We start from the raw sequence: 27990 nt of genomic DNA, 5'->3' as shown, positions 1-27990 counted from the left end.
TCCAGGGACACATCCAAATTTGTGTTCTTTATAAATAGCACAAACGGTCTTAAAGAAGCAGCTAGTTAATGCCACTGGACACAGCTGGTGAGCCTAGATTTTCCTGTAATGGACACTGATTACTTATAAAGCAACAATGACCAGGTGCAAGTTTACACCAATTTTATTGTTTATAATAATTTATTTTGAAATTATTTTTATCACGGTCACATCTGGGGTTCCAAACTCATTTTACATAACAGACCAAGATTACACACCAAGGCTGATATTAAGCGAGCAGTGCTGGATTAGGTCAGTTCAGCAGGTCAATAAAACATCAACTTCTCATATCAGTTTATGTAGGCTGCGTTGTTTAGGCAATGTTGTTGTCTTATAGCAGACCTCAGAGAAATCAAAGGATGCACATAGTCCTCATTACTGTAATCAAAGCTGTCATTTTTATCAGCTCGTCAGCAGTTAAATTTAAAAAGCTATTTTAGCTAGATAAGGTTAACCTGCAAGGTTATTTATTATTAGACACCAGAATAATGTGAATGTTAATAGTAAACACAGGGACACAGATTATCTTTATCTCAAACCTGTTAATAATTTTGACCTTTCCACAGAGTTCAGTCTAGAGCTGCACAACTGATTAATGTAATATTAGAATTGCAATTTGAATAAATCATACATTATTTAATAGTTGTCTTAAGGCAGCACCCCCATTGTGTAGAAAATATTCTTAACCCCCCCTCCCTCAACCCATTAAGAATTATTTATATCTAACAACAACAACAAAAAACTGTGTAGCGGATCGAAAAACCTTTAATTTAATTTGAAATCAATGTAAAAAAAGGTTAATTCTAAGTGGAGCTTTTCCTATTGATCCATTCATCATGAAATGTATGTGAAGGACTGTGTCTGCTGCATGATGTAAATTACAAATCAATAAAAATGGGAATACATGTTTTTCTTTGGACAGTGTCAGCATTAAAAATGTTGTGAGGCAAAATAGTTCCTATAAAATATTTTCTTATTTTCATAGATTTCCCCTTATTTTCCATCATCCTCATTCCATATAAAGTTTATGAGGCTGTAATCCACCGGTTGTTGTGCAGAGGACATTAAATGCTAGAGTTCATTTGTAAACATGGTGACGTCTGGTTCCATTCACCAACACTGTAAACTGATATCGAGTCTATGAGGTTCTCTACACTCAGTCACTTCACCTCAAACCTTTCTCACTAACTTTGTACATATTTTCATTATGAAGAACTTTTGAGGAGTGGGTGAAATATCTCTTTAAGGCAAATCTAGTCCGAGTTTGATTAAGTGACCTGATCATTTACGTTTGATTATCTTTGTCTGTCTGGATGAAGCCGTGTTTGAAATGAGATACAAATAAGAACAAACCGGATAAAACAAGTTTTAAAATTTGTTATCGCGAGTAAATAGTACATCGTTTCGTATAAATGATTTTTTAAAACTTCAGTGAAAGTACATGAGTCAATAAACTCAATAAAAAATCACAAAATGTACTGGTCTTACCTCAGATCAACAACAGCAGGGTTCAGACAGGGGTCCGTTCTGGAGACTTTTATTGATTCGAATAGTTTTTATCCAGTTTATTCGCGTCTAATCCGACTTCATCTGTGTTGAGAGACTATTAGCGGTGGAAGATACCCTGGTGGAATTCAGAAACTCCTGCAGAGAGAATGAGGAAGGTTTATGGACCTCAGTTTGATTTTCACCGCCCTGTGTTTGTGTGTGTGAGGGGGGGGGGGTGCACATTCTGAATGTAGTAGAGAGAGAGAAATAGAGACAGAGAAATAGAGAGAGAGAGAGAGAGAGAAAGAAATAGAGAGAGAGAGAAAGAGAGAGAAATAGAGAGAGAGAGAGAGAGAAAGAAATAGAGAAAGAGAGAAATAGAGAGAGAGAAAGAGAGAGAGGGAGAAATAGAGAGAGAGAAAGAGAGAGGGAGAAATAGAGAGAAAGAGATTGAGAGAGAGAAAGATAGAGAGAGAAATAGAGACAGAGAAATAGAGAGAGAGAAAGAAATAGAGAGAGAGAGAGAAAGAAAGAGAGAGAGAAATAGAGAGAAAGAGAGAGGGAGAAATAGAGAGAGAGAGAGAAAGAAATAGAGAGAGAGAGAGGAGTGAAAGTGAGTACTGTTTTTAGTTGCGGTCTAATTAAGATGTTGATACCACAAATTAATATATGGAGAACACCAAATAACTGCTGTGTTCCCGCCTTGCGCCCAGTGACTCTGGGTTTCAGTGGTTACAGACAATGAATGGATGAATGAATGATGTTATATGATAGTTTTAATTAATTAAAGTCCCCTTCTGGTCACAGATTTAACCCCTACAACTCACATCTTTTCTAAATTACATCTAGACCTTTAAAAAATAAAAATTTGTTACAAAAAATGTATGTGTGGAGCCTTCAATGTGGAAATTTTTAAAGTCCCCGATTTTATTTCTACTTTCACCTCCACCTCTTGCCTGCAGCTCAAAAGCCCTGCCCCACAAGCTGAAGGGGTTTGGTTCCTTGGGTTTATGATGTAAGAAAACCTGACAGTGTGAATCCATGTTTCTGAGGCTGTTTCGCACATGATGTGTCTTCTAGTGAATAAACACCACAACTCTGACCTGTTCATCAGTCTAAACCATTGTCGCTGCAAAATTAACATGCATGTGGCTGACCACGCCCTCGTGTGGCTGAGTGAGGGATTGCAGGATGGTGCTTTGGCCAAAAGTTTGTGGACATGTGCCCATATAAGATTTTGAAATGAAAGGCTATTACTGTTGAATTTATCTCTCCTTTACTGAAGTAACTACTTCTGCTCTTCGGAGCAGGCTCTAGACTAGATGTTGAACCACAGATGCATGCCATTCAGCCTCATAAACCTTAGTAATATCAGGTAGGGATGTCAGATGATTATTTGATTTGTTTCACAATCCATATAGCAAAGAAATATGGCCCAAACGTGGCACATCTGCAGTTCTCTAATGGCACATATTTGGCTGGGAATTATGACTTTGACTCAGGGTGAGTCTGGCTCATCTCAACTCAATCTCAACTCAGCCACAGCTCCACTATATTTGGGCCAGATGTCAAAATGTGGCCCACACCCACCACGTGTGGTAACCCTAGACAAGCTTGGCTAATGACATTCATATTAGTGTTTGTCTGTGGAGTGGAGCAGTGAAACTGTATTCATTGGAGGAAGCTCTATCACTTCAGAATTTTTAGATGCTGGAGAGCTAGTACAAATCAGTCAACACCAGTCCCTGATCTCACTCAATCTAATGTTTACGTAGCAGAAACCTAGGAAATCCTCATAACGTTCTAAGGTCCCTTCTACGATTACTGTACTCTTAGGGGTTTGTTTATTCCAAGATGTTTACAAAGCTGTTTGGAAACTTTATATGAGCAAGTCTATACAGTTTTAGACATGGTCCCCAAAACGTCAAAACTGTAGTTTCTGTTTGATAAACATGACATAAATAAAGAAAATCCAAAGTAAGATCCAAAGTAAGTCAACATTGAATTTAAGGTTTTAAAAAAAATAAAAATAAAAAAATAAAAAACAGAAATACATGAGTAAGTTAAAAATGTTTTTATTTTTAAAAAATAATTTAAAGAAACACTTCAGTGCAAATGTTTGTTCCATTGCAAATAAAAATCCCACGTCATGCCAAAAATTATTTACCCAAACAGACACACACACAATATTTACAATTCTAAGGGTAAACTCCAAAGAAAGTCGTAAAGACCATTATTATTATACATTACTATTCATAACTGACTTCTTTAACCAACCACCAGGGACAAAGACACCAAGTTTACCTGATCAGTATCAAATAAATTAAAACATTCAGAGTTAGAGTGATTTTTACACTTTGGTTCAGAAGGCACAACAAATTTTAAACTCATAAACAGTGAAACCAGACACAGTGATTAAAAATTAAAGGTGCAATCAGTCATTTTCTCTAGTAATTCTTCTTTATGTTATGCATCAGCCATTATACTGACACGCAGAGGCCTGGATGCATCGAAGAATCTGTACTAAACCCTATTTTAAACACAACTGCCCAAGGTGTGCGAACCCTATATATATAGTATATAATCTTAATAATTCAGGGACAACAAGGCAATTGATATCTTGTATTTCACATTGAAGCTACATGGCAAAATGTTACTATTGTCACTGAGGCTTATAGCCAAGCACTTAGTATCACGCTAACGGTAGAAGACATACTGATATCTCTATAAGCAAACATTTGTCCATCGTCACTACAGGTATTAATAATGCGTATTGGTCCGAAACTACACTATCAAATAAATGAGGCTTGCATTTACCACCTAATATATGCAAACTACACATTTCCATCACCTGTTAGTTACATTTGCCTCACAAATCCACTGCAGCTCCTGGTTTTGTATAAAGTGAGACTCACACAGAATTGTTATGAGATGAGGATTCAAACTGCTCTGTAATTTCTGACTGAATCATTTTATGCTCCATACTGCAGGCACCCCCCCCCCACACACACACACACACAAAGGCAGACATGTTAAAAATAGGTGTCAGCATGTTTCATAACAGGAAGAAGAAGTAAAGAATCAAACATCAGACTTATATGCAGAAATATGCAAGCAGAATTTCATTTTTTGCTAATACTACCAACTTAACCTGAGAGTCAGTGAGCTTTTTGCTTCAACAGTACTGTTTTAAAACTTCATGAAAAGTCGATAAGAAAATCTAAAGAAACTGGGACAAAAACTAAACAGAAGTCTAAAATGCCTCTAAGGAGTTTTTCCTGATTAAGGCTTTTATAAATTTTACATTCACTTGAGCATATGTAATGCCAAGACTTAAAGCACTGGAAGTGTTCAAGCATTTTATGGAAGAAATTTCTAGAATGATCATAATTATTTATTGAACAGGCTACTCTATAATTATTTATACTTATGGGCTTAGTTCTAGAACAATTGTGTAGTTCTAGAATCATCAGTGCAGCTCTGTAATGATCTATGTAGTTTGAGAATTATATGCATGGTTCTAGAGTTGTTCTAGAATGACCAATCTGGTTCTAGAACTTTTCAGTCAGGTTCTAGACCTATTCTCATGAGCATAGATTTAGAATGAGCTGGTTTGTGCTAAACATGTTTTTAAACTATTTGGGCTTTTTCCTTTATCCGTGTAGTTGTTGAATTATGTGCTTCAGCTAAAAATTACTGGCTCAAGTTCTAGAATATTTGTGTTACATTAGAATGATCCATATACCTGTAGCACTATCGAGGCAGTTCTAGAACTGTCAGTGAAGTTCTAGAATGTTACAGCAATATTGTGAGAGTAAACAGAAGTGGTGAGTAACTGAGTTCAGTAACTAATTTCTGAGATCTACGTACTTTTGTTTGTGCAGCTCTGTACTTTCATTTCTTGTACATTTTTTCAAAAACACTTGATCTACTTACATGACCTTCCTTTTCCTTGGTTCCTTTTCAGTCCTTCATATTTTTTTTCCGAAATCCTTTTATTTTTTAGGTTTAAGAGTGTGTACCACTCAAGTTTGGAAATTTTGCCTTTCATACTTAGACCAAACTGATCCCAAATGTAAAGGATAAACAGATATTGGAGGTTCTAAAAAGTACTCCAAGAGTTTTGGAACCTGAAATATTTGTTAACTCAAGCTGATTTTAGAAAGCAAGTTTTTAATTAAATATCTGGATGGAAAAATAAATTCAATTGACCCATCCATATAAATAGAGATTATTTTCCAGTGTACTACAACTGTACTGTATAAAGTAAATATGAAAATGGTATGGTGCTGACCTGTATTGTTATTATTATAGTTGTCCTTCTATTTCAGTTCAGGTAACTGCTCTTTGTTACAGAGAAAGATGAAACAAAGCCACTCAGATTTTCTCCAGGAGTAACTTCTCAAAAAAAACCCTGACAAATTTGATAAAGACAGTATTGAGAAGCTTCAGCTGTGATAAGACAGCTAAACGCTACGAGAAGCTCAGCGGCGGCGTGTTTAATGGACATCCTGCCATCCAATGGGAAGCAGCTCAGTTCAAGAAGAGAAGGCAGAGTGTCCAATCAGTGAACACTTTGATACAGAGGGAGGAGAGAGAGTGATGGGGAGAAAAAAAAATAAATAAAAAATTCACGCTCGGTAGTCCAGCTCAGCGTTCATCTTGGTGTACATCTCGTAGATGGCGTCTATGGTGGCCGTGAAATTGACAAGGAACTGGCGAACTTTGTCCAGACAGTCCTCCTCCTTTACCTCACGGCCCTTCGATAGAGCTTTGAGGAAGTCTGTCTTGTAAGGAGCAGCATAGAGTGCTGCCTGGATGACAGAAGAAAGAAAAACGTTAGTGTGAATTAACTGCGAAAAGAGCAAACTATTTCATACAGCCAATGTAGGTCTATCATTTGGAAAGTGTAGTGGCTAGCTCGCTGTCCTCCTTCCAATTGAGTGGAATTCTGTTCCCTGTTACGCAACATCAATGCATCAACAGTAACTGTTTAATATGTATTACTTAGTAAAACAAGTTGAATTTTATGCAAATTATGATCTTACTTTAAAGAGTTTCTGCACCAGCCACCCGTGATATTTCTTCAGAGCAATTTCATACGCCTTGGTGACGTTGACTCTAATCAGGTTTGGGTTGTTCTCGTCCCTCTCTCCATCCACTAAACTCTGGAGAAGGACCTGAATAAACCGCAGGCCCCTGAAAAGATATTCAAGTGTTTATTTATTCAAGTGAGAAATTTCTTTGTCCAGTTAAAATGCTTGAACATTAACAAACATGTAACAAATTCAAGCTCTTCATCACTTAATTTGCTACTGTCTTTTACACTGATGTAAATGTTCTCTGTTCTTTTAAAAAAGCAGCCTAGGCTAAAATGCTCAGAATGATGTCCAGCTTCTTTTAAGTGCTACAGATTCTTCAGAAAAAAAACACTGCCACCACTTCCACGGGAAGAGACAGAGCTAAACTGCAAAAAGTTAAAGGCTGGTGAAATATAAATGGCCTATTGTAACATCACATTTGGCAACATGCATCACACTAAAAATAAATAAATAAATAATGCCTTTTTATTTATTATTACAATAGGGATTTAAGCACTGTAGTGCTCGAACACTTAAATTTTTTTTTATAATTTTCCCCCAGGGTAAAGGCCTTTAAATCAACAGCATATTCTTTATCTCACTGATCAGATTCGGATTTCAATGTTTAAAACCTCAAGGAGTCACCTCTTGAGCCACATGAGTGCAAGTGTGGCTCCCACTTTGGGCCACTCTGCTCCATGCATCTCCTTCTCTGCCTCCAAAATCTGCTGCAGGGTCTTAAAGCGGCCCGGGTTAGTGTCATACACGGCCTTGATTTTCTGTAAAAAAGGAAAGGCATAGGTATTGTGACAGTTTTAACTGATATGAACGCTGTATTTTAGTGTACAAATTTATTTTACACTTTCTGAAATGATGTATGAATTACAAACAGGAAATTTAAACAACTTCTAAGAGTTTCTATTTGGAGAATTTCACAAAAAAAAAAAAAAGAATTATATAAAAAAGAATGCAAAAGAAATACAGTTTTTTATTTTTAAATATGATTTCTGTTTTATTTTTATGCTGAAATATAAAGTAGATTATATGTGTCTTGACCATAAATGAAATAAATGAAGGGTGACATCTGACACTGCACATCAGTGTATATATATATGTTTAGTATGAGGAATTCTTTTGCCAAAAATAGTAGTTTAAGAAGATTGGAGTAAAGAAACCAATTCACATAAAACACTACAATAGTAGAAGAATGTGTGAAAAAAATTATATTTGCTTAACTTGTTGAATACTGGTGGAACAATTGCTGATATTGAAAATAATGAATGATATGTAATATGAATAATAAAGTAATATGATGTTCTTGGCCCCTCTGCTTTTTGCTGTTCACAAAGTTGTATAAAACAATACAACACTGAAGGTCATGTGTTGAGCTGTGATGGTATTTTTATAAATCCAACTTGTCAACAATACACCAAAGTCACAGAGATTAACTTTATTACCCTCACCTGGTTTACTAAAACTTAAATAAAGCAAAACACCTGAATTGAACATTTCTGCTGAATGGGCTGTGTCACGTGTAAAATGACTTACTGTTATGTTTCCAGCAATGTCAGCTTTAACAGGTGCAAAGACAGTGGAACCGAGACAGTCTGAAACAGACATGTGGGAGATTGAATAAAGTGAGTATATGAACACTAATCCAAATGACAATATCAATGTAGAATTAGAATAAAGACATGCCTGATATGATTTGGGGACTACTATGAAACATTCTTGGCTATGGGTTTCAATATATAAACAAAATCCAGTAGTCCTCTACAGCAATCGTTATGCCACATTCTGAATGTAGCGCAGAGAGAGAGAGAGAGAGAGAGAGAGAGAGAGAGAGAGAGAGAGAGAGAGAGAAAAAATCTTTCAGCAGTTGTCTGGTTCACTTGTTCTATCAGTATTGTCCAGCAAGTGTCCGGTTACTTTCAAGTTGCTTCTCTCTTTCTCTCCTGCTGCACTTATTATACCAAACGGGGGGAGGAAAACCCTTCCATTTTCTCTATTCATTACAAGGACAAAAAATTCTTTTCTCCCTCTTTCTGTTGTTTGTTCTCTGAACACAGCTTTTTTTTGTGTCGTGGGGTAGTAATGAAACAAACAAATGAGGTTTCACAATCCTGGTGTTTTCAGTGGCTTTTCTCATTTACAATGACCCTTTTGATTCAGTTCTTGCTCATATCAAATGAAAATGGTTAGGCTTAAATGTCCAATACATGTGAAATGTACAATACACATGAAATGAAAATATTTATCATTATATTTAAAAACTATATGCTTCTCTGAGTATATTGTGGATATTGTGAATACTTTAAAAAAGGTACATAATTAAAGGGGAGGGGAGGGAAAGGGTTTTTTCTCCCCTCCTCCAAAGGTTACATAGTGCAGTTTCTGCCGTGCTGAGCACAGATTTGCAATGACATAGGATCTGTTCTCTCTGTTAGAGATCAACGACACATCACAACAATTTTGAAGTTGTAATTTTATGGTAAAAATACTACTTAGGGTTCCTTTTACGTAAATATTCTTTTGCGTACTTCAGACTACTTTTTTTAATTTTGAATGCTCATTTGTTATTACAGCATTACTACATAATAAATACACATACTGAGTGCAGTCAAGAAGTCACAGTCCTCAAGGGTCAAGACACAAAATGTACAAAGACCCCCCAGCATTTACCCTGCTATAACTGTAATGAACTATGATTTTTTTTTTGAATTGGTGTTTTTAAAGAAAGAATGCAGAGTGCCTTCAGCTGTTGGGATAAACCCAGAATAGTTAACAGTTTGGGAAAAACGGATGTGCTAAAAGCATCCATTCAGCTTAGAGCACTGAGAGATCAAGTGTGAAATAAATGGAAAGGAATTTCTAACAATGAAGGTAGCTCCATCACAAAGTGGCAATGGTGCTATGTCAAAGTAATTTAATTTATTTTAAGTAACCAAAACAGTCACTTAAGAGCAAGATGTGAGAAAAACCTACATGTCCTAAAGTTTTTAGACACCAGCTCATCCAACACTGCTTCTGAAATGCTGGACGTTCATCTGTCGTTTGTTCCTATTTGCTGCAAATGTGTGAAAAAGTCTTCACACTGGAACAATGCTGTGAGAATTTGATGGCATTCATCTACACAGACCTCACTGAGGACAGGTACTGATGTTGGATGATTGGTTCTGGATCGCTCCAAATCATCCCAAAGGAACTGGATGGAGCTCAACACAGTTGACAGCTCCACAGCACAATAGTTTAGGGTTCTATACCCATCACTGCACTTGGCATTACCATGGAGACCTCAGACTGAAGTATAAGTGCTCCCCTAGAAAAGACAATGTAGTAGAGCCTTAAAACGTCACAACTGGATCTTAAGACCATTGTGGTTCCTTTGAGAGCATTTACACTGTTGGTATCTTTCAAAAACAAAGTGAAACTGTAAAACTGTGAAACTGTTCCTCATGCCATAATTGAGTTAATATTTTCCATTCTTGATCTTTCTGGATTGTTGACCATGTTCTGGATGGTTCTGCTGACACAATGAGGTCAGACAGAGAGAGGTCTGGCATGTAATCTGGCCGCCGGAGCTCATTAAAGGCAGTTTTTCATTTTCATGAAAAGATCTGCCCTCTGAACAAAGCCGTCCCGGTTCGGGCCATGAATGGGCTGCAAACCCGACACCGGGCCAATCATTTTCCTTGACTTAAAGTGGAGAACGGATGATTAAATTATGCATGCGGCAGGTTTTTAATCCGCTCCAGCTGGAGAGAAACCGGACCCAGAAAAAAAGATTACTCCTCACTCCGAATAATGGCCACCACTCGACAGCTCTGTTTGACAGATATCACCTTCAGGTCCTCGCTTCGAGACGTAATCAGGAGTGGAAAAAACCTGCCTCAGACAGGGAACTGGGCCAGGAGCTGGGTTCTGAGCCACAGAACAATAAAAAATATATATAATCAACAGTGCATTAATGACACCGAAAATTGAATTCAACAAAAGCCTGGATAGACAGAGCTGGCAAGAATGATAATCTACTGAATTTTTAAAAAATTAAATATTATTCGAAGCTGCCAAATTCTAATGTAGACAACTCACTAAAACTGAGACAGTGAATGGTTATGTGCAGTTAAGTGGCTCCCATGTCAAATAAGGTTAAACAGGTACAGATCGTCCTTATCATCAAGGTTTCTAGTCAAAGAAAAGAGGGCTATGGCCACACAAATTTTCAAAGAATTAAAAAATAAATTCTGTCTGTGAAAAAAAAAACAAGCACACTTATTAGCCACCTTTCACTATTCAATGATCAGATACTGATCAGACACCAGATGAGTTACTGTCTCTGACTTTACATCTACAGTGTGGAACCTCGAGGTAGGTGTGTCTTACAGAACGAACAAAGTGCTTTGCCTGATCCACTGGTACCAGCACAACACACCACCATGTCATTATCACTACAGGGATGAGAATAATACAACACCCAAAGACTACCTGCTCTGTGGTGGTCCTTTGGGGGTCCTGACCTGTGAAGAACAGGATGAAAGGGAGACCAAGAAAGTATGCAGAGAAACAGGTGGACTACAGTCTGTAACTGTAGATCTACAAAGTGCTCCCACATGTTAACTGAAGCTGATAAAACGGACAATGAGTTTAGAAAAAAGGAGGTACTTATAATATTAATGCTGGTCTGTGGAAGCTGTCTTTAAGCATTATTTGCCTCACAAGGTCCTGCATTTAGTTCTCCACCATATTTTTTAAGCTAAAACCTTCTCAAAACTGTCATAAAACAATTTGTCCAATGTCAGGCATGATATTCATCAACACACCATATAGCCGTCCTAAAGAAAACCGTGTTTTATATATAATATATATAAATGTAATATATATTTATGTTTTTGTGACTTGGAGACATCTGGTTCCATTCACCACTGCTTTTAAAAAAAAAATGAGTCCAACAGTTTGTGGACAAAGACTTACTTCATATCAAAGACAGAATTACTCATTTTTTTTATTATTTATTGTGATTCATTTAAAATAAATCTACTGAGTGTGGATTTAAGGTGCTCTACTAATTCAAGTAACAACTAAATTTAATTCGCAATAAGTGTCTCGTACAACTCATTTTGACATACCAAGTGATAATTTAGAAATGATTTCAACAAAACAAACAGATGTGTTCTTAGAGCAGAGACTTTGGGAAGTTCGCTCAATCCTAACGATCCTCAAACAAGGTTTGTCCGTTTCACTTTAAAATTCAACGGCGGGTTTTCCAGCTGTACTTGGCTAATGACATGTTATACGTGTTTAATTGCTCATTCACGTTTAATATGTGAATCACTGAATACAAAGACAGTTCACAGGGACGTCTTGTTCGATTGCTTCATTTGGAAACTCTCAGTTCCTCCTTAAAAAGTACTTCATAACTGCACCATTTAAGGTGGAACGGAAAGTTCCAACAACTGACGTGTCAAGATTTGAGTTAAGTTGGTCCAAACTGAGCTCAGATTAAGTGCTCAGTCGAGAGAGTAAAGCCCGAACTATAAGAACATGACTAAAAGAGGTCGACTCTTTTTACACAAAATCTAACCCACTCTTGGGAGTCGAAAACCCGAAACTTACCGAAAAAGGGCGGCAGGTGGGAGACGGCCTCCAGAAACGGCCTGGTCTCTATCTGTTTATCGGCGGGAAGCTGTTTAAACTGGTGCTCCAGGAGGAGAGCCATGGCTCCGATGGACAAAGTCTTCCCACGGACGGAAAGAAACCAGGGAAACACGGAGAACCCGAGGAGAGCTGCCCGCGGCTCGGACCTCCCCACCCGGTGAACAGAACAGTGAAACTCCTCGCACTACACAGCTGGATTGGAGCGCGGGGCCACGCCCATGTATTTTACGTCACGATACCAAAAACTGTAAAACCACGCCCGTTGCTAATCAGGCAACGTTAGTCACGCCCATTCCTTTCTATAAACAAAGGAATACGTTGCTAAACTAGAGAAATATTGCTTTTATTTAAGTTATAGCGTTTATAGCTGTCCAGAAAAAATATCATGTTTCCATACTGGTTATAACGTATCGTGTAATTAAAATAAAATAAATAAAATAAATTCAAAATCAATAATATATTTACAGAACATTTACTTTTTATATACTAGTCTACAATAACTACTACTACTACTACTACCATTACAATTATTATTCTTATTAATAGTAGTAATAGTTGAATAATAATAATAATAATAATAAGGAAGTGTATGTTTCGCAAATGTATAATTTTCTCAGCGATATAAAACGTCAGTTACATTCATTACCACTGTGTATCATTCTGACATGGCCATCTTCTCTAGAACAGAGCAATCCACATCAACCCAATCTCAGTCACGTTGATATTTGTAAACATCTGAATTAACTTCAGATTCCGGGTAGGCTCCGGCCCCATCGCGACCCTGAACTTAATAAGTAGTTACAGACAATGAATGAATGAATAAATTAATTGATTAACTTCATATTAACGTCATGTGATACGATAGAAAAAGGAAACCGCTAAACCCGTGGTAGATTTGACCCTCTCGGCGCGCCGTAGCGTATCCAGGGATTTCAAATCAACGGTAACCAAGAGAACTGTGGCTTGTGTTGAACGGTAAAGCTTTATGTGCTTAATACGTAATGTACATTTTGTAACTTACACATTTTCTTCGTTAAATTGAAAGGTGAGTTTAATTTGTCTCTTAAACGCTGAAATATGTCTTAACACAGATTTAAAATCTTATTCGTTCCACCTTAAATGTTGACTTAGTTACATTAACATTTAAGGTGGACAGAGGTGAACATAGGTGAGCAACAGATAAATCTCAATAAAGATTTCTCAGAATATTAGCGAGATAAATTGCATATATCATATAAAGTTTCTGAATGACGTAAATTAAAACTAAAACAGCTATCACTAGCTAGCTATGTTACACGCAGGCAGAATATACACCCATCGTCCATAACATTAAAATGAATTCTTTGTTTTTACGCTCATTGTTTATTATCTATTTTATCAGCTCTACTTATCATATAGATGCTTTTTGTTTTTCTACAGTTAAAGACTATAGTAGGTCTGTTGCTTTACATACGTTCTTAGCCTCCTTTCAGCATCTTTCGTCAATGTTAGGGACCCCCAAAGGTACTTATTAGAGTGGTAGAAGTGTATGTGCTGTGCTGGTAGGACTGGATCAGACACAACAGTGCTTCTTGAGTTTTTAAACACCTTAGTGTCACTTCTGGATTGATAATAGTCCACCAACCAATATATCCTGCTAAAAGTTTCATTGATGAAGCACTAGAGGATGACTAACACAAACTGCAGCAGCAGATGAGCTACAGTCTCTGACTTTACATCTACTATGTATACATGTCTAATAGAGTGGACAGTGAGTGACAAAGTGGAAAAACTCAACCAATCTGATCCACTCTCCAGCCACCGCCACATCAGTGTATTACAGAGAATGATCCACCGCACAAATAATACCTGCTCTGTGGAGGTCTGATGGGGGTCCTGAACGTGAACTGAACTCAGCTCAATTGGGTTTAATTTGATATTGTATTGTCCACACTGAGGCAGGTATATTCAGAGTTAGGAGCTTCTGGACACACTGACTGAGTGGCATTGCATCTCGATGGCTCTGCCAACCCTCTCGTCTCGCTGGCCAAGTAGGACTCGAGCTCTGGAGCGACAGATGGTTCGTCAGCGTGAGCAGGAGGAGCGCTGGAGGCAGCAGTGGGAAACTCATTCACAGTATTTTAAACAGCAAAATGTCCACAGCAGCAAACAGGCCCACTGGAGCTCCAGAGAGTCCTACCATCAGAGGTAAAAACTCCCCTCCTGTACATTAAAGTGGCAATCAGACATAATTCCCGATTATTCTTGCACAAATTATCCACAGAGCTTCTGTACTAAGTCTGGTTTTTTTTTTAAATTGCTTTAAAGTCTCTGGATTAAACGAGCTTGTGGGTGGGGCTACTAGCTTGAAATTTAGATATTAATATCAGGTTTGTTATGGGGCATATTGAGGTTGATCCAAGCAATTTTGAGCTGTGGCTGTACTTTTACATGCATCTGATACTCTGTATTTTTTTTATCCAGGTGTTATATTTTACATAAACATGTGACCATTGTTATTTTAAGCATTGAGATTTTGTGTATCTTTTTCTTCTGCCTCCAGCATGTCAGCATTTCACCGTGAGCGGATGAAGGAGGAGAAGAAAAAGAGATTAGAGGAAAGGAGGGAGAGGCTTAGGAATATGCTGCAAGAAGAGAGAGATGAGCTAGAGGCCGAGCTGAGGACCAGCGAGCCGGACAGGAGAGCAACGTCAAGGCAACAGCTGGACAGGACAGAGGAACTGAGATCAGCCAGAGAGGAGCGCAGGAAAAAGGTAAGACTTTCAACAGGGTTACTGAAATGTCATTGTTAATATTTTCAGGTCAGAATCATAAATAGACATGTTTTTGTTGATTTTTTTTTAAAGTCATATTTAAATATTGTTTTTGATTGTGAACTTATTTTCATTTAGAAAATCTACAACACATGGAATTTGACTAGGCAAATATTGACAAAGGACAAGAGTATGTGAGATGAAGTTGTGATCCAACAAGAATATTATAATTTTGAAACAAGAGAACAGACATGAACATACTTTGCACAAACCTGACTTCCCCAAGTTCAAATGTGAAGTTACATTTTTTTCCTCTTTTGTTTGACCCCCTTCAGCTTGCACAGGAGCTGTTGAAGGAGCACTGGAAGAAGAACAGTCCAGACCTCAGGAAGGTTGGTATTGTGCAGTGGGCAACTGCCTTCCACACAGCACACTTGGGTTTGCCATATGGCAATGAAAGTGATCATATGTGGTTGGTGTAGCGTTTATTGATAATTCTTTTTTTTTAAATAGAAGAGTATAGTTCAAGTCCAGGTAACCACACTACGCTATAAGAATAAGAGTCCTTGGGTAAATTTCCTGGCTATAACAAGAAATGCAGTATTATATCAGTACAGTATTATATCAGTGTGAGCTGGGGAGTTCTTTCATTTTCTGTCATCTGCAGGTGGAGTCACAACTGCACAAAAATCATGTAGTGAAGACGTGGCAGGAACAGCAGCAGCAGAAAAAACAGGTGATCACTTTTAATTGTGCTAATATATTTTGTATATTAATAACAAGATTTTCTTAATATGATAACATGAAGAGAAGACTGTCAAGTTGCTGTCATGAATTTGGTCACCAGGCTGGATGATACTGAGCTCTTGAGTATGAAAGGAGCTGTCAATTAAAAGTTTATTTAATATTATGGCTGATGAATGTGGCTAAACTGACACTTGTCTCCTTGAGGTGTTGGAGCTGGATGCTGAGGAAAAACGACGTCTGGAGAATGAATATGAGAGGACTAGACGAGAGGCAGAAGAGATGATGAAGGAGGAGGAGGAGAGAAGGAGAGAGCAGGAGAGGGAGAGAGCAGAACATCTCCGCAGACAGATGGAGGAGCTCCAGCTCAGGGAGGAAGAGGTTAGGAACCTCTTGGATCTATCGATATCCATGAACATGGAAGATGAATGGCATATTTTAGAGGCTTATATAAAGACCATTATAATTAATTCAGATATTTAATGTATAATATTTTCTTATTTTATTTATTGCCATTTCAACAAATGATTCGTCTCTACAATGACACGATACTGTAGAGGGTGAATGTAAAATCTGTAATAAAAAAAATGTGCGTTATGTGTGTTGCAGAGTCGGCGTCTACAGCAGGAAGAGGAGGCTCTACTCTCTCAGCGTTGGGAAGTGGAGCAGTTGGAAGAGGAAAGGAGGCGAGCAGAGGAGAGCAGAAAGAAAGCAGAGTTTGGGTGAGAGATATATTCAGAGATGTTCTGAACCCTTAAGCAGTATGAGCAGTGGGTCTGTCTGACCCAGATCATCTCTAGCTCTTATTCATTAATCTCAGATTGAGATTCAAGTTCAAAATTTATTGTGTATCATATTATAGACATGCACTAAAACACATACAGCATAACATTTGTATACACACAATAAAAACATAAACATATTTAAACTTTTTAAATATTATTGTTATTGTTCCAGCTAAAATTGTTGTGGGTTAAAATACAAAAAAAAAAACATATTTTGAGGGTATGTGCACACTGGCCAGTTTTGACTCAATGTTGTGATTTATTATTATTAATTGTTTAAATTTTTCAAAGCCTACATTAGATTCATAAATGGCAGACATGAATTAGATTTTTAAAAATGGCTGCTATTGCACTCTGGTATAAACAAATTAGTTTAAAATACTTTTTCTTTCTGTCACTGGACCTTCTGAATTACAAGGGTATTAATGTATTAAAGGTTACTGCATGTAATATATGTAACATTGAAAGGGTCTGCTTTTTTATTTTTTATTTTCGTGTCCTGCAGGCACTTCCTGAGCCGTCAGTATCGAGCTCAGCTGAAGAGACGGGCACAGGAGGTCCGGGAGGAGCTGGTGGGTTAAAGAGCAGATAAAAATGGGACCTTAGGCCTTTGGACCTAACACCTTTATATTTCACTGTTGTTTGTCTAACTTTACCTGAAACTGTAAAGAAGCAATGGATCATTTTATTCTGTAATTGGATCATTTTAAACATGGCTGTCTCACATTGTTTTTTGAAACCAGATTTAGCCATTTGTTTTGATCTCTTGCCATACCCCTTCCATCCTGCAGGAGGCAGACCGTCGCCTCCTTGAGGCTCTGTTGCAGGGTGAGGATGAGGAGCGAAGGCTGGAAAGTGCTCGGCGAGAGAGAGCTGTGGCAGATGCTGCCTGGATGAAGAAGGTTTTGGAAGAACAGCTGGAGCTGGAGAGAGAAAGAGAAGCTGAATTTGACTTGCTGCACCGGTGAGAGGACAGGAAGACAGGACAAAAAAAATCCTGCATTTAAATGTTCTCTTTTCAGTTGTCTAATAGTGTGAGTGTGAAAGCACTGGAAGTGGTTTTGCATTTTCACGTAAAATGAATTAATTCTTGCATTGTTTGCAACTAAAACAAGTATCAAAACATGGAACCGTTTGTCTCCACCCATCTGTGTTGCATGAGAATGCCCCAAATGTGAACACATTCTACAAACCACAAAAATCCTGATGGTTAGAAAACATGTATGACAAAATATTTAAGAAATTACTTACACAGATCAGCCTTAATTTTACTACCACCTACTTGTTTTCTGCCCTCACTCTCCATTCTCTCAGCTGCACTGACAACCCAGGAGCACTTTGTAGTTCTACGATTACAAAATGTAGTCCATTACTCTTTATAATTTGTTTCCAACCTTGCACCTTCTTCTTGAGGACCAACACAGAGCCGGTATGATTTGGCTGATGGGTCATTCACTGCGCTGCAGTTACACTGATGTGTTGCGCTGATGCATGTGGATCAGACACAGCAGTGCTGCTGGAGATTTTAAACCTCTGTGTCACTGCTGGACTGAGTATAGTCAAGTCAAGTGATTTCAACTATATACAGTGTACTTGTTACACAGTGACACAGTGAAAACTTTCTCCAGAACCATGGTTGTACATAGAACAGCTTGAAAAAAGTCAACTCAGAAAGTGATTTGTATCTGTGTTTGTGTATGTTTTCAGAGAGGAGGCCCAGAGGGTGTGGGATAAGAGAGAGGCTGAGTGGGAGAAGGAGAAGAAAGCCAGAGAAAGACTGATGCAGGAGGTAAATTCTTCAGCGTGTACAGCATGCTAGCAGTTTTTTTTGTCAGTATGTTGTTGTGCTCTTTAATGTTCATATGATCCATACACTCATTTTGCAGTGCATGATACAGTACACTGTAGTAAATTAAGGGGGTGATATGACAGTTGTTTTGATATTTTTTGCGTTTGCAGGTTCTGTGGGAGCGTCAGCAGCAGCTGAATGAGCAAATGCAGGAGAAGCGGAGACAGCTGGAGGAGTCTGAGAGGAGGAGAGTGGAACTGAAGAGGATGGTGGAGGAGGAAGAGGAGGAAAGACAACATGAGGAAGACCGGAAAGATCAACTCCGTACAGCTCGCATTCAGGATATCAACACACAGGTGTGATGTTCCCTGGATCTTGAACAAAATGTTGTATTTTTAATATGGCATTAAACCTGTAGTGAAGGAAGTCAATATAGTTGTTTAATGTTTTACTTTTTCTTCCAAAAATATTTTGGGCAGAGTTTATTCAGAGAGTTTATGTTTGTAGCCATTTCCTAAAGCAATGTTTTTCTGAACTATTTTTTCAGGTGGAGCAGAGACGCAGGGAGAGGTGGGAGGAGCAACGGAGACTGGAGCTGGAGGAGGCGGAACAAAGGGAGGAGCTAAGACAAAAGGAGGAGGATCTTCGTCTGGAGACGCACAGAATGATGCAAAGGGGCTATGAGGAAAAAGTAAGCAAAATACATTCAAGAGAGAGAATGGATCTTAAGCTTTATGGTTTTTATTCTATTTCTCCATTTCATCTCCTGTTATTATTTTGTATATCATATCTTAAAAACGGCCCCCTCCAGAGTGTGTTCTCACCTTGCACCCAGTGATTCCGGGTAGGCCACCAACCCACCACGACCCTGAACTGTATCAGCAGTTACAGACAGTGAATGAATAATTGAAATGAATATCCTAAAACTTAACTTAATTTTTTGCTGAATTGAGTCTGAGCTGCAGGACCCTAAGGAAGCTTACAAGTACATGAGGCTTTCCTGAGGAATAGTTTCAATTTAAACTGAAGTCGTCTTGCCTGAGTAGGTTAGAAATAGCATAGAAGGCTTTGTTTGTAGAACCCATCCTTTTATCCATCCATCCATTATCCACCACTTATCAGAGTCTGGGTCACGGGGGAAGCAGTCGGAGCAAAGAAACCCAGACCTCCCTCTCCCCAGCCACCGCCTCCAGCTGGAGCCATTTGTGTTGGAGTAGAGTATTTATGGTGGTCTCATATTTGCCCATTAGAATGTAAACCATGGAATGTGTGAACATCTGTCACGCCTTAATATCAGTTTTATCTCTATCTGTACTGAAATATTTCTGCTGAATGCCAATGGATCCTATAAACTGAGGTTATTACAGACCTGAAAGATGAATTTTGAGACACACTGCACTATTGTTACTGAAACCTTCACCAAAATCTGCCACAATGTACATTAGCATAAAACCCCTAATTTCTAATATTTGGATAACTTTGGTGGTTTATTGAAGATGATTTACTGTAATTCCTAACTGTAACAAATTTTCTATTTATTGTAGATTCGCAGCAGACCTCGTTCAGCTTGGACGTGACCTTCAGTGACCTCCCTGATAGTCTTTTTATCCTGAGTTTCCCAGAAGCCCTGAACACTCCAGAACTGCATGCCATAGTGTTCAGCTTTAACTCAGCAGACCCAGGTCAGAAAGGGCTTTTTACAGGAGTCCGGGATGTTGGAGGAGTAGTTTACAGTGAAGCATGCCTCCTGAAATATATATTTAATGCTTGTTTTACAATACAATTGCCTTTTAGTTTGTCTGTAATTTACTAAGAACAGGAACACTGATCTATGAGCAGCTGGCCTGTGACAGTCTTGTAAAAATTGGTAGACATCCCTGGTTGACTTGTTGATTATCCAATAAATATCTTTACTTTTAACACAGCAGAAAAATGTAAGTATTTCATCTGTCTGTTTTATAATATGAATTATTATAATGTTATGTTACATACCCATTTAACATTACCAAGATAAGTGTACACAAAGGGGAAAAAATTAAATTAAATTTCTATTCATTTGTTTTAAAAACATGGCCCTGAAAATAATGTATAAAACAGGTTCATGTTGTTAAACCAGGCGTGCCTAATCTTTTGCTCATGTCCAGAAACAGCACTCATAATGTACTTCCTTTAAAATCTAATGAAACAGCACTTGAGCTTTGTTTTATAGAAATTATCTGGACATTTTGTAGATTTCAATCGAGTCATTTTTTGCTAGTAGTTTTTGGCTTTGGGATTTTTTTTGACAAATGACAAAATTGTATGTTGGTTTTATTTATATTATTTAATAGTCTACATGAAAAGTAAAATGAAACTAACCTTTTGCCAAAAAAAGTAGGTCTTCACTTGAACAAAAATGATTAAAATATTAAAAATAAGCAAAAGTTTTATCCAGATTTTCCTTCATGGTAAGACCTTTTGCTGACGCCTAGTGGTGTGAGTGCATATGAGGTACTAAACCTGTTTTAAACATACTGCTTCAGGAACTACAATTCAATTTGATTTCTACACTCATGTGAATTGCACTTTATTTTATTTATTTTTTTAACATTCAATGGCCACTGTCATAAATACTGGTTCATACATTTGCTGGTAAAAATGACTGCTTTTTTAAACCAAAAACAATAATTAGGCAAACTGAGAATGTATTGCACACAACATAATCATGCTTCAGACATGTTTTAATTTTATTTTATTGTGGAACTTTTAGATAAGAGAAAGCGTTTCAGTAATATCTTTGATTCCCTTCAGTTTGTCGCTTTTCATCTTTTTTACAGAATCCATTGTAAGAGTAGAATAATTAAATGTGCCTGTAGTTATTTCCTGTTATACTGAATCACACACTTTTTTTCAAAATCTTCAGTTAGTAAACCTTTGTAAAACCTTTATTATCGCCAGCGATAACAAAAACATGCTGTTAATATCATGAGGAAAAATTGGGAGCACTAATGGATTTGATTGTAGAGCACTAACCACAAAAGCAATTTAAGCAAACTTACTTCATAACCTTAACACAGCCTTTGTATTTATAGTCAGATATTTTGGCACCATTGTATATTCTAAGAGAAAATAAATGAACACAACTTTTATAGAGAAAACACATAAACATAGTTGGTGTGGCATAATGGTCAGGACATTTGGTAGACTGGGGTTAAATATCCTGCTTTGGCAATTTCAACTACTCAGTCATACACCAGTAAAAGTCTTTGAGCAAGACTTCTCAAACTACATCTTTTAACTGGATTAAATTATGCTTTACTTTGAATAGGAGGCAATTTTCCACCATTTTGGAATAAAAATAAAGCTTATGAAATAACAGATGTTTAAGATTTTTGAATATCAAGGAACAATTTTTCATTTTTTGACCAGCGTGCCCAGATGTTTACATAAGATTGTTGACAAATGTGCATGGAAACTAAAATATATTAATATTACCAACTTATCAGTAAGCACCAATACATTTTTTTTTTTGTGTGTGCAGATTTAGGCATACATATGGTAGCTTTTAGTTGGATCATGGTAATTGCACATAATTAAAATATGCAAACAATGAAATTGAAAAAATTAAACATGAAAATAAGAAAAGTAATTTCTAAATAATAATCAGCATTAGCTGCATGGCGGAAAAAAGGGTGTAGCTTTGTCTTGTAGTGGGTAAGGGGCTGGGTCACTTGTCATGGCAACCATGATGCTGAACTTGAGTGAACAAAAGAGCTGCCAGCCATCTGAGCCCGGCGTCTGTTAAAATGGGTAAAAAAAAAGAGAATAAATTACAAATGTAAGAATTTAGCCACTAATGTCAGTTAATAAAATGACTAGGCTTCTCTTACTTTGGGATATAAAGTTACCATGTCCCTCACAGCCATGTGTACTCTTTCTGCACAGGATACAAAGCTGTGTGAGAGAGAGAAGGAGGAGCAATATAAAGAGGAAAAAAAAAAAAGAGAGATTAGACTCTGTAAAGTGTGCTGATCAGGAGAGAGGATTAAAAAAAATGAAGCTAAGCCCACTGCAAAACATTGTTAGTGAGATTAGTCAGACAATCATATCCAAAAATGTAATTACATAAAATATCAGTGCATTCATAATTGGAATTTCCCATTCAGTTTTTACAATGTGCACTCAAAATGAATATTCAATCATACCATTAGCATTTTCTCTTTGGTATAGTAGTACTGCTGCCAGATCTTAACATTTTATTTCAATTAGTAGCATCCAAACAAAAATGTAAACTGATAAAATGCATTTCCTCTGCTGTTTCATGTAATCACGCATTAACAGACACATGCAAGGACACATCCATGAGATTAGTTCATACCTATTTAGTATGGTTTAAAATAATGCTGAAAAAAAAAAAAAAAGAAATCTATATTAATAATGAATTCAAATTGATTTTGTCATATATCAAGCCTGCCCAGTGAAGGACTGGCGCCCCCTCCCGGGTGTGTTCCTGCCTTGTGACCAATGATTCCATGTAGGACCCACCGCGACCCTGAACTGGATAAGCGCTTACAGATAATGAATGAATGAAGGAATGAATGACTGAATGAATATATCAAGCCAAAATTAATCTCAGACAACCAGTATGTATCTGATTTTTTTTTGTGTGAACATTGTTCTTGTGCCTTTCATACACCCAGTATTTATCTATGTACAGTCATGTGAAAAAGTTAGCACACCCCATGATAATCTTTGTCTTTTTGAACATATTTAAACATGTAAACAGTATTGAGAGATGAAGCTTATATAACTAAACAAATAAAGTGGACATGGACCATGAAACATGACCAAGAGCCAAAACATTCCACTAAATTCAAAAGGAATGTCTAAAAATGAAGAAATGGAGAGTTCTGGAATTGCCAAATCAGAGCCTGGATCTTAATCCTACTGAGATGCTGTGGGGTGATCTGTTCATTCAAGAAACCCCTCAAATATCACACAGTTGAAAAAATCCTGCATGGAGGAATGGGAAAAACCACCTCCCAGTAGATGGTTACAGGAAACATCTAATTGATGTTATTTCAGCCAAAGTTGGGAAATACTAGTTATTAGGTGTCCTAACTTTTTCCTCACAAGAAATGTACATTTTTGTTCATTACATTTTATATAAATATTTTCTTCAGTTTTATTTGTTTAGCTCCATCTCACAGTACTGTTCAAATGAAGCTCAACTGTTTATATATGTTCAAAAAGACAAAAGATTATCATGGGGTGTCCTACCTTTTTCACATGACCATGTCTGTTCTCTACTCATCAAGTATATATTTGTTTACATCTGATCTTTCACACATCCAATCACCCAATATGTATCAGATTATTCAAACACCTTGTATATTTGATCCTGTATATAAATTTAGAAAGCCTATGGTCCAGTATGTGTCTTATCCACATACATACATGTAGTGTGCATCTGATCTTCCATACATTCAGTAGTTGTCTTACCTGAAGCCTAAACCAAAGGCAAATATGAAAGTACAAAAATTATCATTTTCAAATGATCCATGATCAAACTGAAATTTAAATGACCCTATGCCAGCAGTACAGGAAGGCAGTTAGTGGGTTGAGTGGGCAAGCAAAAGCAGACACAGGCTGAGACTGAGTGGAAAACACTGTGCCTGGGAGGCAGGTACACAGGCCGGAGTACCAGGAGACCGGGTTGCTGGGGCTGATGGGATTATTTGGGGTTTTTTTGGGGTTGCTAGACGTCCCAGACCCCCGAAGATTAAAAGGCTGCAAAGGAGAGGGGGGTTTCTCTGCCCAGGGCATGAAGGTGCTGAAACAGCCCAAACTGTGCCTGAGCTTCCTCACGCCATCCTGCACCTCACATGAATGACTTCCCAAACACAGCAGTGGAAGAGAGATCAGAAAATACACCATACATAAAATAGATCAACAAAACAGCTCGGCATTTGTAAGTCAGTGAAAATGGTTACTACTTCTGCGTGAAGGAACTACTCCCTGTGTTATTTCACTGGAGAAAGAGCCCATTTGTATGTGTTTATTAAAATAAAAAGAAAAAAAGAAATACACTAGAACATGAAAATAATACTGGCTTGTCACTTCAAATCACTACCAAGTTAGGGACAACAAAAATAGCTGCAGTCTCTGTACGCAGTAAGATTCAGTGATAAGGGATGTGTTTCTGATAAAGTGGCCAGTGATCTCACCTGTCCTGTTGGTGGTCCTGGGCAGCTTTTAGCAGCTCCTGGATGTTTTTGGTGATCTGTTCTGTTTGGCGGATTACATCTTCAGTGGTGGAAAGGGTAGGGTTAGGCTCCATCTCCTGATTCTCTGGTCCCTCCCTACACCTAATTACCTGTAGCCTGCTTTTACCATCCAACCTGAAAAAAAAAATGGAAAATCTATATGAAGTGAACCTTGTATTCACTATATTAAATATATCTGCCAATGAACTGGAAAATAGCCTGTATGTATTTTATGCAATATTGAATTTACAAAATAGATCTGCGCTTATCTGTGTTATCAGATGAACTCTTGACACTGTTGTTTTTTTGTGTGGAATGGTATTTTAAGCTGTTATTGAGCAATAAGATAAAAACTATTGAATATTTATTATTTACTATATACAATAATACAGTCATTTTGAAGCTGAGATAATAACTCTGGGTAAAACTGCAAATGCATATTATTACTTTACCCAGAATGCCACAGTTCAGAGTCGTAGACCGTGTTGTCGTAGTCGCCATCGGACACATTGCACTGTTTGTCCACCTTGGAGACCTAAATATACCAAAACGATACTCTATTCAATGAAAAACTGAAATAACGACAATGTATCATATCCAAAAGTGTTTGAATGAATGTATGTATAGGTAATTTACATGCGTTAGTTATGGTTATGTATTTTTCACATTTATTACAGTGTTAAAGAGATAAGCAGTGGTTGCATTGTGACATCATTCGCCTCATGCACTTACCCTTAAAGCAAACAAGATTTATTTCAAATATAAAAATAAAATAATAACTGAAATGCATTGAAGCTTAGGAACAAATCAAGAAGTAAATGTGATATGAGTGAACTGGAATAGTTTTATAGCAGAAACCTATTGGATCATCAACAGCTTTTTCTCTAAGCACAATTAAACATATCAAACAAGCTTATCAGTGCTTTAAAAATATAAATTAAAAAAAGTATAAAAAAATTGTAACTAAATTAAAATTACAAAGAAAATGTAAGTAAAAGTAAAATTACAAATGAAAAGACTAAATTACATGCTAAATTCTTCATACTAAGCATTTTAAGCCTAAGAACAAGGTCTGCCAAGATTTATCAGAATCTCCGGAAGATTCTGTGGCAGGATCTTTAGATATGTCACATCAACAGCACTGCATATGTGAATAATCATTTGATAACACCAGCTACACTAGTCAGGGTCTTTTTTTTATTTATGAAAGGCTGGTAGAGTACACTGTCTGAAATGTTGTCAACTCCCAGATCCAAGACATGGATCTGGAGTCTGAATGGACCATGTTCAAGACCTCAGTAGTAGAATGGCGAAACTGGTGATGGACACCAGCAGTGAGGGAGACCACAAGGCAGAAATAAGCTTGTGAAGTCTGGCTTGTTTGGGGAAACTCCAGCTTTAGCTGAGAATGCTGCAACTGTGGGATTTGCTGAAGCAAAACCATGGGAGGAGTTTGACAAGACCAAGGAGAATGACCTTTGGATGGCCTGAATGAAGTTATGGAAAATACTTCAACAGTTATGTGAACCTCTTGCTAAATGATGACATAAATAACATCTGTTAAATTAACAGAACTCTACATCAACACAATAATTATTGAGGCACATTAAGAATAACACCTGTGAAGTTAGCAAAAATACTTCCCCAAATTAGAAGTGTATAGGTTATTTACTGACGCTGCTGTTACATGGTACTGCTTCGCTGACCACGAGTACAAATTAACAGCCTGAAACTTGGCCCAATGTGTGATCTGAGCTTGATATAATCTCTGCTATTTTCATCAGTGTCTTTAACACATTCAATCTGGATGAAATGCAGCAGTAACACACAAAATGTCTTTTAAATAGACTGCCAGCCAAGGCAGTATTACTGTGTGAACTTTAGTGAAATATTGTTTTTATTATAATAATTTCTTGTCTCATAGTTATTTTAGGGACACATTGTAATATAAAATGGGCCTGAGCAATTAGACCATAATAATTCTTTAATACCCAAAAGATAGACTGAGATATTTTGACTCAAATGACTCTTTGATCCAGTATTAACAACAAACACTGATACTTTCAACAGTGGTTACTTCAGTAGAGTTGGTGGCAATGTGAAATTTCAAAATGTATTAAAATCCAGGCTTTGGTTAATTTCTAAGTCCTAAAAAACTGTAGATGTTCATTCAGTTATGTCAACTACCAGTAACAGCAAAAACCAGGACCACAAACTGGATTTAAGTTTAAGATTTGAAGACCTCTAAAGTTGTCAGTGAAGGGAGAAGTCTAGCCATTCACTCGCACTAACACAAACCAGCAGTTATTAGACAGCAATAACCATGTTTGTTTTTTTTGACCATGTTTTTTTTTAATCAACTAAATAGAATAAAATGTCTGAGAAAATGAATTTATCTAATATTAGCTAATGAAAAAAACATCTTTTAAACATGGCTATGGAAAAAGTTATATCATGTTAATATTTTTTAACTGTCCAGCCTCGACAACAAATGTTTTACAATCTATATGTTGCCAGAAATTTGTTTCCAGGTCTTGTCTTTTTTTTTTTTTACAAAAACGTAATTAGCATACCGAAGCTGAACAGACTTGTTAAGCAGCAAATAAGCTTAGCAGTTAAGTTATCCACACAGCCGTGAAGAAGATGATAATAATATTAATGAGGATGATGATGGAGATGATGTGGAAATACATCCCAGTTGACAGCAGCAGACTGAGGACGGCTGGAGAACAGAGGAGGACATGGAGGAGAGGAGTGACGAAGGAAGGGAGGAGGATAAAGGAGGGAATTCTGTCGTTTGGGGGCTTTGAAGGGTCTGGGATGAGGAAATTTTGTAGGACGGAAACCCACCCTGTTCCAGGTACAACACACAAAACAAAAGGACACAGGATAGATAGAAAATGAAATATGGAGAGTTCCAAATACAAAAAGATTCATCACTGAAAAGGTTCCATGGATGGAAATGGTTGCTATTGGTCTAAAAATATTGTAATTTACTTTTAAACTATAAAGGGTATTAAAGACATTGTAATTACGTTATATTTGCATTTACGCCTTTTGGCAGATATTCAGAATGAATTATAATATGAATCATGTTAGAGATGGATAGTAGTGTTATGAGCCTTGCCCAAATACTCATACTGATGAAGCATCATATATTTGGCCCAGGGTACAGAGGAATTAGACCTTAATGATTTTATTGGTGACTTGACAAGCAACAATATAATTTCTGTATGTATAAAGAAATCCATATACTCATAAAGACTCATAAAGATAATAAAGATTACTGATAAATAAGTCAATAACCTAGTTTAAAGAAATATAAATGTTTAATATCAAATTACATCATGCTTCTGTTCCTGCCACATTATTTTAAAGGATCACCTTATACATTATTATACATTTAACCCA

General features: G+C 37.1%; 4 protein-coding genes across 7 annotated transcripts in view; 1 reads left to right on the top strand and 3 right to left on the bottom strand.

Moving 5' to 3' along the window:
• LOC136679095 (transient receptor potential cation channel subfamily V member 4-like) overlaps positions 1 to 1662 on the bottom strand; it is a 30332-nt gene extending 28670 nt beyond the window's left edge. For both annotated transcript variants that reach the window (XM_066657389.1, XM_066657390.1), the window contains exon 1: positions 1528 to 1662. The gene's annotated coding sequence lies outside the window, so the exon portion shown is untranslated. The remainder of the gene's footprint in view (positions 1 to 1527) is intronic.
• A 1979-nt stretch (positions 1663 to 3641) lies between these two features.
• Positions 3642 to 12452, bottom strand: LOC136678984 (glycolipid transfer protein). The gene is made up of 5 exons (XM_066657211.1): positions 12222 to 12452; positions 8157 to 8215; positions 7254 to 7387; positions 6576 to 6726; positions 3642 to 6341 (listed from the first exon to the last, which is right to left on the bottom strand). The coding sequence occupies exons 1-5, from the start codon at positions 12322 to 12324 to the stop codon at positions 6159 to 6161; spliced, it is 630 nt and encodes a 209-aa protein (XP_066513308.1). The 5' UTR covers positions 12325 to 12452; the 3' UTR covers positions 3642 to 6158.
• Positions 12453 to 13105: 653 nt separating this feature from the next.
• Positions 13106 to 20550, top strand: LOC136678131 (trichoplein keratin filament-binding protein-like). 3 transcript variants are annotated; one of them, XM_066656002.1, is made up of 13 exons: positions 13106 to 13238; positions 14205 to 14450; positions 14806 to 15016; positions 15352 to 15408; positions 15684 to 15752; positions 15968 to 16141; positions 16370 to 16482; positions 17051 to 17117; positions 17337 to 17509; positions 18253 to 18334; positions 18505 to 18690; positions 18882 to 19025; positions 19879 to 20550. In XM_066656002.1, the coding sequence occupies exons 2-13, from the start codon at positions 14260 to 14262 to the stop codon at positions 19909 to 19911; spliced, it is 1500 nt and encodes a 499-aa protein (XP_066512099.1). In that variant the 5' UTR covers positions 13106 to 13238; positions 14205 to 14259; the 3' UTR covers positions 19912 to 20550. The 3 variants fall into 3 exon arrangements, with proteins under 3 accessions (XP_066512099.1, XP_066512100.1, XP_066512101.1); XM_066656003.1 differs by having other exon boundaries at positions 13161 to 13308; XM_066656004.1 differs by having other exon boundaries at positions 13162 to 13206.
• Positions 20551 to 22099: 1549 nt separating this feature from the next.
• Positions 22100 to 27990, bottom strand: part of LOC136678130 (ARF GTPase-activating protein GIT2-like) — a 28421-nt gene continuing 22530 nt past the window's right edge. The window contains exons 15-17 of the mRNA XM_066656001.1: positions 25032 to 25114; positions 24541 to 24714; positions 22100 to 22267 (exon numbers count right to left, since the gene is read on the bottom strand). Coding sequence (XP_066512098.1) covers positions 22189 to 22267; positions 24541 to 24714; positions 25032 to 25114 — 336 coding nt within the window. The 3' untranslated portion in view covers positions 22100 to 22188. The remainder of the gene's footprint in view (positions 22268 to 24540; positions 24715 to 25031; positions 25115 to 27990) is intronic.

Source organism: Hoplias malabaricus, chromosome Y, assembly GCF_029633855.1.
Source record: "Hoplias malabaricus isolate fHopMal1 chromosome Y, fHopMal1.hap1, whole genome shotgun sequence".
NCBI lineage: Eukaryota > Metazoa > Chordata > Actinopteri > Characiformes > Erythrinidae > Hoplias > Hoplias malabaricus.
This window is presented reverse-complemented; position numbering and strand designations above follow the sequence as displayed.